General features: G+C 34.6%; 1 protein-coding gene across 1 annotated transcript in view; it reads left to right on the plus strand.

Moving 5' to 3' along the window:
* Window positions 1-16,749, plus strand: part of LOC111064210 — a 138,468-nt gene that overhangs the window by 82,957 nt on the left and 38,762 nt on the right. The window contains 1 exon segment of the mRNA XM_039433774.1: window positions 15,774-15,938. Within this exon segment, the coding sequence (XP_039289708.1) occupies window positions 15,774-15,938 (165 nt within the window).

Genomic DNA, 16,749 nt, shown 5'->3' on the forward strand with positions numbered 1-16,749 from the left:
CTATTATATTAAGCGAGCAATTTCTGTATTTATATATCTGGTTATTTCTATATCTGGATATTTATGTTTTACGGATCTCGAAAACGGCTCTAACGATTTTCACGATATTTGGAACATAGTAGGTTTATGATATAAAGATTCGATTGCACTAGGTCTCATTCTTTGGGAAACTCGCTGAACGACATTAAAAGGATAATTCATCCTTGGAAAACAGATGATAATTTCGTTGTTTTTCGATAACAGAAGATGCGTGTGCCTGTGTGGGAGAGACAGAATTATTTCTAGCTGGGTAATCATAATCATTCAGCGAGAAATTTTATCTAGCTAGACATTTAAATCGATTTGATCAACATAATCTGATTTGTTGATATGACATGATAATCCTCCTAAACTAGAGTACCTATATCATAATTTTCAAAGTTGATCATCATTTGACAATTTCAAGTGATTAGTGAGTGTTATTTTGTTATTCAATTTGGTTTGTATCTAATCTAAATTATTTTTTTTTTGTTTTCAAATGTTTGAATAGAAAATTGAACCTTAATTCCAGTGTATGGAACATAACCTACTTTCTGGACTATTTATATAGTGTATAAATCAAAATTCGGGAAAGAAACAGTTTTGGGCTGTGCCTGTTAGTACTTCCCAAATTATTTTAAAGAATTGTGTTCGGTTTATCAAAAATCAATAAATAAATAACAAACAAGGCTCGGTAGCCCGATATTGATTTTATTATATGGGGAATAACATTACAGTATTACAATAATTACTAGTGTTCCAATCCATTCAAATCGTAGGTGGTGCTTGTTGAATTCTTGTATTTACGAAGTGTTCTCAATATATTTTAAGAGATGAATTCTCTATTACTGCTCGCAATATTATCACATGCGTTACAACTCTTGAAAAGAAATATTTTATCTGTTAAACTAATAGAGTTTAAGGTTTATGTGTTTGCAAGTTGAATAGTTATCATAGAAGGGGACGTGTGATAAATATCGTAGTCTCCAAATAGGGAAGATTCGACTTGGAGTTTGTAGTTTTGTATTTCAATGCAAAAAATATAAATTGTTTCTCCCCGTTTCATGTTGGGGCCAAATTGCAGTTTCTATCTTCCCTAGAACGTTGTTATGTAGGGGGAATAGCGTGTATTCATAAGAAGCCTCAAAATTTGTCATCATCATCTATGTATTGCATGATGACTATCCTAAATCCAAATAGAAATACAGGTAGTTTATACAGTCAAAAATAAATTGAGGTATTTTCGACTATGGAATAGACATGGGAATCAGATTTATTCACTACTAGTAGGTAACCCATGCTCCGCAAGTAATATTAATAGCTTCACAAAGTGAAAACTTGACGTAATGGAATCTTGAATGATTGAAAATGGGCATATAATCATCATTGGTGAATTAAGAATAATACTGTATTTATATGCAAAATTATCAGTCCACTACGAGTAGTTTAGACGTGATGATGCATCATCATTGGTGATTCGGGGATTAAATCCCGGCCCGGGCAAGATATTTATCTCGGGTCACTCCCGTGTTTCGGATGGACACGTTAAGCCGTCGGTCCCGGCTGTCTAAAAGTCAGTCGTTAGGTCATGTCAGAGGCCCTGAAATTGATCAGTTGCGACCTGAAAACTCTGACACCAGACCTGGGCCAGCCAGGTCATTCGATATTATTTATTATTATTATCATTCGTGAATCTCCTATCCCTTACGTGTGTGTATAAGGCAGTTTTTACCTCCATTATAACATGGATTAGCATAAGTAATCAAATACATGCAAAATCAAATGTGAGATATAACCATTCGTGAATCTCCTATCCCTTACGTGTGTGTATAAGGCAGTTTTTACCTCCATTATAACATGGATTAGCATAAGTAATCAAATACATGCAAAAGCAAATGTGAAATATAACATGCGATTAGTAAAAATGATGATGAATAGCGATCAATTCTATTCATAAACACTTTGAGACGAGAATTTAAGTCTTCATGTTTGGGAATAGAAATAGATTACTGTAGCGTGTTGCCAAATCAGGAATTTGATTGTGAAGGTCTTCTCTTATTGATAATACAGGATTCTGCGTCCGAACACAGTAATAAACTACCAATTAGTTGAAATAAGACATTTGGAAGAACATAAATATTCAACCATCAATTACAGTTTTGAATAAGAATTTTCAATTTTTTCTGTATGCTGATTCACACGTATAATTTGCTACAGTAACTTAATAATCTAATTCACCCTCCTATGACAAATTCCCAGTTTACCTTGAATCTTTTTTGTAGGTAATAATATATATAGAATCCTCTTAGTTGCTTCTTCACGGTATACACGTTGAAATTACATCGATATTTTGCGTCCAAACCACTTGGCTCAGTTGTGTATATCAACGCCTTTTCTGTTCAACAAAAAACCAATCTCTATTCAAACATACATTTTATTACCTGCTTTTTAAAAAATAGAGTCTCCCGTGTACATATAATATTCTATTTCACCTTTAAGTACGGATAAAAATATATATTCTAGATTTTTTATCTTGCCGCATCCCACTGGTTGTAGTAACATTAGCATAGCTTGACATTAACCTAACGTTACAACTGTTATTCATTCATCTCACAACCGGAAAATGTACAGTAATTTCATTCAAGGTCATCTTCAATCATAGCCAGGATATTAGTACATATCCTAATTCGGGTTGTACCATAAATTAAAGAATCCGGAATCTAGTTAATGGAGAGTTTCAAGTTAATAGCTCCGAGTTGTCTGAGAATTTATAATAACAATTAACTGAGAGACTGGTTCGGCTCATTTATCATGATGTAATAGAGAAGTGCCTCGTTGCGGAATAATAAAATTCGTGGTTAATGTCATTGACAGGATATGTTTCTCTGTGGTTAAAATGTTATTGGAGACTTTATTTCTTGAACTTTTACAAGAAACTAAAAGCTAAAGTGGCTTTGAAGAGTGATCTGAACTTTGGGAGATCGTATTACTGTAGTTTTATGCCTACTTCTTTGTTCTTTAAAGCAGTTTCTTATTATTAATTGTGGGTAAAACATAAAGTTTGAGTAATAGAGTACGGTAGTTTGAGATGTTACACTGGTTGCGGCAGATTTTCTTTGCAAAATGTCAAATACATATCGTTGCGTAAGCATGGTTTCTGTCATTCTCAGGAGTAAGTGTCCAAAACTTAAATATCAATACGTTTGTTATTTTATTATGTCAATCTAAAACCGTATTACAGGTTCCTATCTGTAGTGAGATTCACTTTAGAATGTCAGTGTTGTTTGAATGAGAAACATTCATGATAAATAATAATATCGTGTGACCTGGCTGGCTCAGGTCTGGTGTCAGAGTTTTCAGGTCGCAATTGAACAATTTCAGGGCCTCTGTCATGACCTAACGTCATCTTTTTAGGCAGCCGGGACCGACGGTTTAACGTGTTCATCCGAAACAAAGGAGTTGCCCGAGAAAAATATCTTGATTTTTCACTAGACATGCTAAAAACTTGAAGGACCTCAAACTCTTATTATTGATTGAATTGGAATTAATGAGGAATGCAGAAATTTTGAAGTGAGTTTCACGCTAGTTCATTCTACATTTTCACGCTAGTTCATTCTACAGTTTCACGCTAGTTCATTCTACAGTTTCACGCTAGTTCATTCTACAGTTTCACACTAGTTCATTCTACAGTTTCACGCTAGTTCATTCTACAGTTTCACGCTAGTTCATTCTACAGTTTCACGCTAGTTCATTCTACAGTTTCACGCTAGTTCATTCTACAGTTTCACGCTAGTTCGTTCTACAGTTTCACGCTAGTTCATTCTACAGTTTCACGCTAGTTCATTCTACAGTTTCACGCTAGTTCATTCTACAGTTTCACGCTAGTTCATTCTACAGTTTCACGCTAGTTCATTCTACAGTTTCACGCTAGTTCATTCTACAGTTTCACACTAGTTCATTCTACAGTTTCACATAACAAATATTACATTATTTTTTGTACGATTACGTTAGAAATATGTCATTTTGTTGGGAACATTATTGTTAATAATTCAGGTACATTAACTATGATTGATTTCGTTCAAATGAGTTCTGTTATATATTCGATTTATACATTATTTTATTGTTACACCTGGACAATAAGTTTTGTTGTTTGATTTGAGTTGAATTAATTAAGTCTTGGGGCAGGAATTACGATTTCAAAACTTTTATCCAAATACAAACCAGTGGAAGCCTATTGAAAGTGCAAAAGAGCCCTGATAAAAATGAAAATCTTTTGCTACAGAAATCCTTTATAGCATTTACAAACTGAAAGAAGCCTCAATATTATCACAGCAATCAAATAAGGCATTTTGATACTATGTATACGATAAGAAGATAATTTCATTCATAGACTGTCGTTCATGAAATCAATGCACTGCAGTTTATCCACCAACAATAGCGCATCATGATGTCATGAAGCCTAGGACAGGCTTGTAGCTAATAAACCATGTCTCCTCAAAGTTGACACCATGCTAATTTCCAAACACACACAACCATACGTGAGCGTTCACACACAGATCGTGACTAAGCAGGAGCAAATATGGAGCAGCTTCATAAGAGCAGCATGCAACACAGTAGAGGTTTGCAGATCAATCTTCAAATTGCTCCTTGACCTTTGCGATCGACTATCTAGGTCACCGCCCCTGGGTCAAATAATACTATTTATTATTTTACACACACCGTGCATTAACATATGCTCCAGCAAATAAAAGTAAATCACTCTGTGAATTAGTAACCTTCGCATGAATGTTCGTTCGCCCTGAGTAGATCACAATAACTTGAAGATGGAAATTGATAGGCTATTCAAAGGCTAGGATATTTAGAGGATATTCAAAGGCTATAGTGAGGTCGACGTTATGGTGGCAGTGGAGAAAGATAAGACAACACGGTTGTCGATTCTCTGCCTTGCCACTGCCTTCTATAGAGGATAGCTGATACCGGTATGTCTGATCCTATACTATTTTAAACGAGCAACTTCTGTTTATATGTTTAGATGTTCCGATGTTTATATGTTTGTATTTCAACGGATCTCGTAAACGGCTCTAACGATTCTCACGAAATTCAGAACATAATAGGTTTATAATATAAAGTTTCGATTGCACCAGGTCTCATCCCTGGGAAAACTCGCTGAAGGACATTAAAAGGATAATTATTATTCATCCTTGGAAAAACAGCTAATAGTAATTATTTCGTCGTATGTTGTTAATGGAAGTGAGTGAGCGAGTTCATGTGTGTGGGATTGTGTCGAAATTATGACTCAGCTGTTGAACTTTTGTAATCATTCAATCAGGTACTTAGTATAGTGCCGGTTGCAAAAAAGCCGGGTTATTTTCAATCCTGATTAATTCCAGTAGATCCATCTTTTTAAAATGGTCTTCTCTGATTTGGTTCACGTAAAGTTGATCGGGATTGAAATTTAACCGGCTTTTGTGCAACTGGGCCTTTGTGAGGGAAATTTTAGCATTCCTCTGGGAATCAATCTCAATTTATTGTGATTAGATTAAACATTTCTGTATGAGTGTTATTATAATTTCTTCTTTTGTAATACATTTTTTATGCTTTTGTACTCCAGAGCGAAGCTCGGTCCCCAATATTGTAATCTTAACTGTTCATTTTTTTTTTAAGGCTGTGCAAATGCTAAAAAGAAACTTTCTACTGGTGATATTTTTCAAAGTTGATCGATTTGTATACTATCAAGCTATCAAAATGGAAACGTTTTCTCAGGAAAACATTTTTTTTCGATCATTACTTTTTGAGATATGAGCGCCTAAATTTTACATTTTCGGTACAGAACATTTCAAGTTTGGTAAGAGATAAATCCATGAGGATAGATTCTTCATGATCTAGTAAAACAAAACTTTTCTGAGAATACCAATTTTCGAGAAAGTTATTCAATTTACCAAAAATGACCGAAAATAACTCAACTAAAAGTTATTTTTGGTCTTTTTTAGTAAATTGAATAACTTTCTCAAAAAATGATATTTTCAGAAAATTTAGTTCTATTAGATCAAAAATACCATGAAGAATCTATCCTCTAAATCTCATGGATTTATCTGTTACCGAATTTGAAATATTCTGTCCCAAAAATTTTAAATTTAGGCGCTCATATCTCAAATAATAAAAACTTTAAATAATAATGTAATACTATAGTGGACCTCACTATATAGTGGAACTCTATATCCAAATTATATAGTTGATTTCATTTCTACATTGGTAAACACCGATCTGGCAACGTTGCTGAACTAAGCGCTATCTTCTTTGTGAAGGACAAGGATAGCAGCACAAATGTTAATCGAATACTGCCATTATAACGTGGACCTTACTGTAGTATATTCAGAGGATATTCAAAGGCTAGGCTCCAAAAAGCAAGTCATTCTTTGTTGCTTTGGGACAGTAATTAATGTTATTGGAAAGGAGTGGAGCACAGAGAACCGATTATTACGAAATACATTATGATTAAACATATGCTACACTAATAATCATTAGAATGATCACGAGCTGTGTTGAAATGGTGAGCACTTGAAGCCGTCAATCATGTGAGAGAGGTTGAGATGATTTGTCAATAGATTTAACGAGGTTCACGTTTGCGAAATAATTATTTGAATAATTACTATTCTCAGATGGAATTAGATAGATAATACATTTATTCAAATGCCAATTGATATATAATTATTATTTAACAAAAATCCTAAATAAATGCTGCAAATCAAGCTGGCAATTGGGAGGTACCGGATTCGATCCCCGGGCTGGCAACTAATTTTTTGATAGTAGTTCTCATTGAATTTCCATCTAGCTGTTAGCCCTGTTGTGAATGTCTGCAGTAGCAGAGGTCTTCGGGGTGATTTGCAGCATTTATTTAGGATTTTCGTTGAATAATAATTATAATTACTATTCTCATTGTTGAGGGGAAAACTAGAATATTTCAGAAGTCAAAAAAGATCCATAATACAACTAGATTTTCAATTTTGTGTCAAGACAGACGATGAGAAGGATTCAAGGTAACAAAATGTGAGTTTTTCGTCAATTGAAAGAAATAATCAATATTTGGATAGTTACTGATCGTTACTTTAGGTGGACCCACCTGGTTACTTGAAGGCACTTTCAGCTGTAGGCCAGCAATAGCCTACAGTGATTGGTTAAACATACACATTACTATCGATGATAAGTACAAATTCAGTACAAACATATATTTAGAGTACATGATGAAACTAAACACATCACATAGTTGAGGTGAAAATTGCAATATTTGAATGAAGAGTCAACAAAATCTAAATACAACTGAATTTTCAATTCTGTTTGAAGACAGACGGTGAGAAGAATTCAAGATATCAAATCAGGAGATTCTCTTGAGTTGAAAGAAGAGAGTGATAACTGATAAGCACTGGAAAGAAATGAAAAAATAGAATTAAAACTTTATTTGTCACTAGTGATACAGTTTGAAATACAAATTCAAAATAATAGTCTCATAGGAGAGAGAAATATAATCTAAATATAATTGTGACAAATGTACTGTACAGGATTAAATGTGTGTAATTTTACGAGAGCAGAATCAGCATACCTTAATTCTTATTTGTTAGCACCTAAGTATGATCTAGCTGCTTAATTTTGTAATATTGTCTTTGTTATTTGTAATATTTCGAAATGTAATCTAAATAGCAATGTAATAGTAACAATGTGTCTCTTAATGTCTGACTGTCTATTTCATGTTCTATTTGTGTGAATTTGTCTTGTGCTTTTTGGCTGGCTGACAATAAAATTGTATTTATTAATTTAAGAGTTTATATATATTTTCTTGTAGAGTTGAACGAGTTTAGTGCAATTCCTACAATTTCTTTATCACCTTTACTTTTGCAATCACTCCTGCAATACACAAGTAGGATGAAGCTATGGCGGCTTGGTGGTTCTTTCATATACAGTATCCTATATTTCTTCGTTCTATTAATATATTTGTAGGTACTAATCCAATCCATTTGTGCTTCCCTTTAATTTTTTCTACTTTTTCAACAAACTGAACGTGTATCTGAACTATGTTGAAAGTTGTTACTGTCTTGATATTGAGATCTATGCGGAGTAGAAGAAGACCTGTCAAACTCATGAAAGATAAATTAAGTTACTGTTGAGTATGTGAGAAAAGAGAGAGAGAGAGAGAAGCTTCTATTCATGCAAAATCACACATTTCCTCATACCTAAAGCCGATAGCCTGGGGGTAATTGATTCGTCGATATGAGTTATTAAGTACTTGACGTAATGACCTTATCTCAACTAAATATCATCTGTCAGATATCAAGTTAAACTCAATTAAACTTCTTGAATATGCGTTAAATACGTACTTAGCTCGTGAGTTGAGAGATCATCAATAGGTTAAATATGAACTTCTCATCTGTTTGTGTGACCTTAAATGATAAATCCGTAATCTTCCTTTTCTATGGCTCAGCTATATTTTTGTGTTTCAAAATTATTTTCCAAATTTGAAATGGGTTGATATATAAAAAATCTAACTGGCTACAAATCATGCATTAAATAAGCTGGATAACAGAAACTCTCAAATAATTTGAACCAATTACTTTGCAATAATTAATTGACACTTGTGGTGGGACTAGAAGCTGACCCTTGAAGTGCTGCTATCTACTCCAATAGACGGAACTAGACCATTGAGAATGGATGAACCAATAGGAAGCGTTGTGACGTGGAAGGGGCAACCAATCAGAAGGCGTTTGGATAGTAGGACCGCCTCTAGCTCTCCGTATTGATCAGAAACTAACAACACTAGAAGTTGAGAGTTGATGATCAATGGAAGTTAGTAATACAGTGTTAATTCATAAATAATATTTTAACTGTGAAGAATAGCCGATCGTATTTGTTAACCAAGTGCATTAAAATAGGATAGATTTCAACCAAATTTCAATATGAGATTGCTTTACTTCAACTTGACTATTTCTAATGATTCAATTTACTTGAATATACCACTTCCTATATGAATGTATGAGATTGATTTGCCAGACAATTGAAGATTGATTTTCGAGTGGAAGGATACCTACAGTAAGGTTCGCATAAAAATCTTATCGTATTGTCGGAGTTCAATGAATCATAGATTTTGAATAAATTAGCAGAGATACAACTTGACTATTCCTAATGATTTAATTTACTTGAATATACCACTTCCTATATGAATGTATGAGATTGATTTGCCAGACGATTGAAGATTGATTTTCGAGTGGAAGGATACCTACAGTAAGGTTCGCATAAAATCTTATCGTATTGTCGGAGTTCAATGAATCATAGATTTTGAATAAATTAGCAGAGATACAACTCGACTATTTCTAATGATTTAATTTACTTGAATATACCACTTCCTATATGAATGTATGAGATTGATTTGCCAGACGATTGAAGATTGATTTTCGAGTGGAAGGATACCTACAGTAAGGTTCGCATAAAATATTATCGTATTGTCGGAGTTCAATGAATCATAAATTTTGAATAAATTAGCAGAGATACAATTTTTAACAATTAATTATTGGCTGCCAGGCAGAACAGCAAAACAACGTGGATGTAGGTCTCATTGAGACTTGAATTCACGCAATGATTGAAACTCTGTCAGTATTTCAGTAATGTCCATCAATGATCATCATGGACCAGCATGGTCATCATTGCTGGATAGTTTGCCTCAAAATGTAAAACGTTTTATGTTTGAGAATAATTATTGAGTTTTTCAACATTATGATATATTATATTTTCAATAACAAAGTCCAAGATCAAGATGGGATGTCAGTCATGTCATAGATATCAAAAACGTTCTATGGCCTCTTCAGCCATACTCACAAGCCTCTCACGAAATAATAATCACTCATAAATAATAATCTATCATAAGTAATCAATCACTAAGGAATTTAATAACCAATCCAATTATAGTCCATATACTCGCAAGTATCTAAGTCCTTGTTGGTTCAAGAAAGTAGAACATTGTTTCATGTAAAAACAACCGTCAAACGAAGTCCCTTCATAGAGCCACATCACATCCATCATGTAGGTCAAGTATTCATTTATTCATTGCTATTGGCAGGAAGAAATAATACAATAAGTATACTTATATCTTCTTCCTGCTATTTGGACTATTTGATTATTCCATTATATAGGAACCTACTGTCAACGATATATTTATATCTATATAAACTATTTTCCAATAATAGAAGAAGAAGAAGAAGAAGAAGAAGAAGAAGAAGAAGAAGAAGAAGAAGAAGAAGAAGAAGAAGAAGAAGAAGAAGAAGAAGAAGAAGAAGAAGAAGAAGAAGAAGAAGAAGAAGAAGAAGAAGAAGAAGAAGAAGAAGAAGAAGAAGAAGAAGAAGAAGAAGAAGAAGAAGAAGAAGAAGAAGAAGAAGAAGAAGAAGAAGAAGATTGTCTGACAGTAAATGCAATGAACGTTTCTTTTATGCACATAAATAGACTCACACTGAATGATTGAGGAGCTTAAAAATATGACCTATCATTTTCTGAATATAATCTGACAATTTCATCACACGTTTAGTGTTTGAGAATGATTGAGCTTCTCAACAAACAATATGATCTATTATATTTCTTAAATAATGTGATTGAGGTGCTTGAAAGTATGACCTATTATATTTCTCAAAATAATCTGACACTTGCATTGAACGAGATATTTGGGAGGTAGGCTAAGTTAAGCTAGAATTAACCCATTAACATTTGAGCTCACGTCAGTTTGAAGAGGTGAGGAGGACAAGGAGAGGCAGGGAGAGGCAAAGTGAGGCAAGTTGAGGCATGGTAAGGCAAGGAGATGCAAGGAGAGAGGCAAGGAGACGCAAGAGAGGCAGCGTGAGGCAAGGAGAGGCAAAGTGTGGCAGGTTGTGGCAAGGAGAGGCAAGGAAAGGCGAGGAGTGGCAAGGGGTGGCTGGAGATGCAAGGAGATGCATGGTGAGGCGTGGAGAGGCTGGAGCATGGAGCAACCTTGAGAGAATATTGCCGAACGAGAGATTTATGACGTGGGATGGACAAACCATTGTCTTCGAAGCCCACTCAGCATCATCACTGCAGTTGAGTAATAAAACTTCAACACAATAACTTAACCCATAATGATCGGAAGCACGTGAAGTTTGAGGTCTAGAGCACTATGTGTACACTGGGAGAAAAAATTGAAATACTTTTTTCACTTATGGTACGTAGTTAGCTGTGGCAAGAGAGGAAGGAAGAGGATGATCTTGCTTATGGTAGTAGATAAGGAAGGGGAGTAAGAATGAAGATGAATGGGTAAATGATTGAGCGATTTTTCTCAATTATTTTTCACAAAAATATGAGAAAAATCGTGGACTGATCATCGTGCGTTTTGAAAAACAATAAGTATCTCATATTTGGCTGATATTTGCACCATAGATAGAGCTTGATCTGAGAAATTTCGGAGCCAAATTTGGCACCCCCAGCTACTATACAGAGTGAGTTATGCAGCTTCAAACATAAAATTTGCTAATTTTCAAACGCCCATATCTAATGAACAGTGAGGAATTTTGCAAATCTAATTCCAGATTCGTGTTCCTCGCATCAAAGAGCATAAGGTCACGAAGTTTGAGCGATTTGTATTTTTCAAAAAATGAGATTCTTCCTTAGTGACCCTGTGTTCGACCTTGCTTATAGCTTATTTATTTGCTAATATCATATTCATTTCAGAGGTCAATGGTAACCCATCATCGAGTTACTTGATCTTGAGAAAATATAGTACAATTAATCCTTTGATTAATTGTCAGGAAAATAATCTAGTATACTCTAGACATTTTTCCCTATTTCGTGTGACAAGGGTACTTCCCAAAACAGGAGTTAACCCTCAGATAAGTGCCGTCACCGACAGGAGACTGGTATAACCATCACACTATATAAACTATTTTCCAATAATAGAAGAAGAAGAAGAAGAAGAAGAAGAAGAAGAAGAAGAAGAAGAAGAAGAAGAAGAAGAAGATTGTCTCACAGTAAATGCAATGACCGTTTCTTTTATGCACATATAGACTTACACTGAATGGTTGAGGAGCTTAAAAATAATGATCTATTATTTCTTAATATAATCTGACAATTTCATTACAAGTTTTGTGTTTGAGAATGATTGAGCTTCTCAACAAACAATATGATCTATTATATTTCTTAAATAATGTGATTGAGGTGCTTGAAAGTATGACCTATTATATTTCTCAAAATAATCTGACACTTGCATTGAACGAGATATTTGGGAGGTAGGCTAAGTTAAGCTAGAATTAACCCATTAACATTTGAGCTCACGTCAGTTTGAAGAGGCAAAGAGAGGCAAGGAGAGGCAAGGAGAGGCATGGAGAGGCAAAGTGAGGCAAGTTGAGGCAAGGAGATGCAAGGAGAGAGGCAAGGAGATGCAAGGAGACGCAAGAGAGGCAGCGTGTGGCAAGGAGAGGCAAAGTGTGGCAGGTTGAGGCAAGGAGATGCAAGAAAAGGCAAGGAGATGCAAGAAAAGGCAAGGAGTGGCAAGGAGAGGCAAGGAGAGAGGCAAGGAGATACATGGTGAGGCGTGGAGAGGCTGGAGCATGGAGCAACCTTGAGAGAATATTGCCGAACGAGAGATTTATGACGTGGGATGGACAAACCATTGTCTTCGAAGCCCACTTAACATCATCACTGCAGTTGAGTAATAAAACTTCAACACAATAACTTAACCCATAATGATCGGAAGCACGTGAAGTTTGAGGTCTAGAGCACTATGTGTACACTGGGAGAAAAAGTTGAAATACTTTTTTCACTTATGGTACGTAGTTAGCTGTGGCAAGAGAGGAAGGAAGAGGATGATCTTGCTTATGGTAGTAGATAAGGAAGGGGAGTAAGAATGAAGATGAATGGGTAAATGATTGAGCGATTTTTCTCAATTATTTTTCACAAAAATATGAGAAAAATCGTGGACTGAACATCGTGCGTTTTGAAAAAAAAACCATAAGTATCTCATATTTGGCTGATATTTGCACCATAGATAGAGCTTGATCTGAGAAATTTCGGAGCCAAATTTGGCACCCCCAGCTACTATACAGAGTGAGTTATGCAGCTTCAAACATAAAATTTGCAAATTTTCAAACGCCCATATCTAATGAACAGTGAGGAATTTTGCAAATCTAATTCCAGATTCGTGTTCCTCGCATCAAAGAGCATAAGGTCACGAAGTTTGAGCGATTTGTATTTTTCAAAAAATGAGATTCTTCTTGATTGATTGATTGAGTACTTTATTTATGTAGATTACAATATATACTGGCTTAAACAGATAAGAAAAGGTAATAAGAAAAGATAATAAACTATATTGAAACAGATAAGAAAAGGGGTGAGGCAGAAGAAGAAAATGAAGGGTATGAAGATAAGAAGAAAAGGGAAAAGGAGTCGATGGAAAAAACAAGAGGAGAAGAAAAAGAATAAGCAAAAAGAGAAAGAAGAAGAAGATGATGATGATGTAATGATGATGATGATGATGATGATGATCAGAAGAATAGAATGAGAGGCGGAGGAGATCTTTACGTATACTGTACTTCATTCATTTATCCTCTTTACTAAGTAAAATGATGGTTGGAAAAACGGTTTATGACACAGCTTAATAGCCATAAATAAAAAATATAACTTTGTTCCGAATACTATGTTATTAATTCTGCAAATTATTACATTGTGTGAATGGAATTATTGTGAGCAATGCTTTTTCATTCATCGTCATACAAATCTCTTGAAGTAAATTTTCAGTGTATAAAGTGTATTTTGAAGTTTATAATATAGTGGAATTCTATCAAAATTGATGCAAACTTCATATAAAATAGGATTAAAGTTATTGAAATTGTTACTTGTAATAGAAACATAATCTTAAGAATGTGAACAAGATCTCTGAAAAAATGAGAAAGCGAAAAATGATGGATTTTACGTATCTAAATTTTCTAGTATATCTCTATAATGAGTATACTTTAAGGTCAATTTCCTCTATTTTCAAGAAACATTAATTTAGGTCAAGGTGATTGAAACATAGAGCTGAAAAATGAAAATGAACTAATTCGAACCAACACCCCGATAAATGTCTAATAAGAATCTTTCAACTTCACTCCACAGTAAAATCAAGTGCGTCACCTTTGAGTTCCAAGTTGGTACAAAACTGATACGATCACAACTTTAAAAAATGATTAATCTTAGTTCATACTCATCCTAAAGGAGAGTCGGCTCTCTTGAAAATGATGTAAGATATAGATGGTCATTAGCAGATAAGCATGTACGGACATGGTTGACGTGCAATGATTCAGTGATCGAGAGTAAATCCAGGGAACTATATACATATAACTACATCAACTCTACAATAATACTGTATGATAAACGTGAACCTATAATATCTTATCTATATTTTCTGTAAAACTTTCTGTATCTATACTGAACGTTTCCGGATTGAAGCTGGCTCTTAGCTTATATGATTTACCTGAATTTAGTATGTCATTCACAATATCAACGATGGAATAGATGTTTTTGAGAGATGGAGTTTGAAATCTAGTATTAGGACGATTCAGAGACCAAGTTGTCTAATGTCCAACAGCTACGATATCTTCAAAAACTACAATGATAGATGTAATCTACGATTCAGAGACCATGTTGTCTAATGTCTAACAGCTACGGAATCGAATCCTCAAAAACTTCAAATAATGTATCCCTAGCTCTGAACTCTTTTTTAATTCTTCAATAATTAGCTTGTAGGTACGAGTACATACTATTATTGACAAATTATGATCATGGTAACAAATAATGGAATAAATCAGGCCCAGGAAAATTCACAACACAAAATCAGTGGAATGAAAACGACTTATCACTTTTGACTGCTATGTTGTAATTTGAGTATTCAAAAGTGATTATTAACAAGCAGTTCGTAATGGAAAGAAACATTCAAGACTTGTTATTGTCGAAATCACAAATTTATTAGAACAACTTGAGATACTAGATGCGGTTGTTACTCCATTATCAATCTCTAGTGAACTGAGAGCTTAAACATCGAGCAGCAGAATACATAGAGTGAGGGAAGCCCTACGATTGGCCATTAGCTGTTGACCAATGGCGGTTGAGCTCTACTCCTCTACTGTCATTGGCCGAGACAAGACTCGCCCAAGTTTTCAAAGACGGTCGTGAGAGCCGTTAAACAACAGCCAATGAAGAGATTCTTGGTAACTAACAAAACCGTATTGATGATTTAAAAAACACAGATTCATTTTTGTCACGCATCCACAATTTATAAATACATACAATACTTGAAATATGATACTATAAAATTGGATGTGACAGGAAAGAAACTGTGTCCTTCCAACTATGGAGAAATTCCAATATATCCACTCTTATTCAAAATATTTTACCAAGTTGATAAATTGAGTTTGAGAAGGAATGAAAAATATAAAATTTTAAAATCAGTAAGCAAGATAATACAGTCAAGTAAGCTACTCGCTAAAAGAGAACTAAGTTAGAATTCCTGAGATTAAAACAGCCTGTTAGTGTTCACGATGATATTGACATGTCACATGGTAATTTTCAACAATATTTGTGATGCAAAGAATGAAAAATTTGAAAACCAGTAAGCTCGAAAATACAAGAACTCACTAAAAGAAAAATAAAATTGAACTCCTGAGGTTGAAAAATCTGTTAGTGATCACAATAACTTTGACTTGTCAAATTGTAATTTCCAACAATTATTTTTGTTGCAGACGGTAACAGCGAAACCAATTTGTCAGGATGCCCTGGGCTCCGACCGGTGAAGAGGATCGTCTGCTACCTGGAGGTGCGGGGATCCGTGATTCCTCCCATGGACCCCTGCTACTGTACCCACCTCATACTCACTACACCTCTGGCTAAGCTCGGCTCCGACTCAGGTAAGTTCAGCTAATATTCCAACTTAGAAAGTGAAAACAAAGTGTTGAATGTGTATGGATTTGATTGGTTGTAGCCCTGCATCAAGGCATATGATATAGATTTATAAATCTAGAGAATATAGTCAAGACAAGATGGAGAAAAAAATTATGCCCTCCGAGAAGATCCTGAGGACTACAGTTATAAGATATAATATGAAATGTATCAATACTTGTAGACAAGTTTCGATTATTGTTTGTTTCGATTATTGTATTCTTTCATGCCAGGTTGTAGCATATCAAGAGGAAACTATCTAAACCCGAGAATAGAAATCACATGATGATGTTTAACATAATAATTATTTTAATAATATCTGCTCATACAATATGGCTGATCTCTGTGTCATTGTAACCCAGTATTTTAAAATACGAGGGTGAATCAAATGAGAACCCTAAAGTGTTATAAATTATTTATTTTGACAAGCAGGTAAAACTTACATATATCATTCTTCGAGATAGTCTCCTTGACTTATTATGCAAGTGTTCCACCTCTTTGGAAGCGCATGAATACCACGTTTCAAGAAATTTTTGGTTGTGCCTGTAGCCACTCGTGCCTGTAGCCGCTCAACTGAAAGTATTGAAGCGAAAATAGATAATAATACCATAGACTAACTAAACTGCCGAACAGTTAGATCTGTGCGAATACTTAAAGTAACTACTAATTCATTTTCAAGTTTTCATACCAACTGCAGAAGTACTGCATGGTGTAGCCTGAATATTAACACGATTTAACCTCTCAGGCCATTCCAGTTCTGGTCATTGCAGCTTAAATATC

The sequence above is a fragment of the Nilaparvata lugens genome, chromosome 8, assembly GCF_014356525.2.
Source record: "Nilaparvata lugens isolate BPH chromosome 8, ASM1435652v1, whole genome shotgun sequence".
In the NCBI taxonomy this organism is placed as follows: Eukaryota; Metazoa; Arthropoda; class Insecta; order Hemiptera; family Delphacidae; genus Nilaparvata; species Nilaparvata lugens.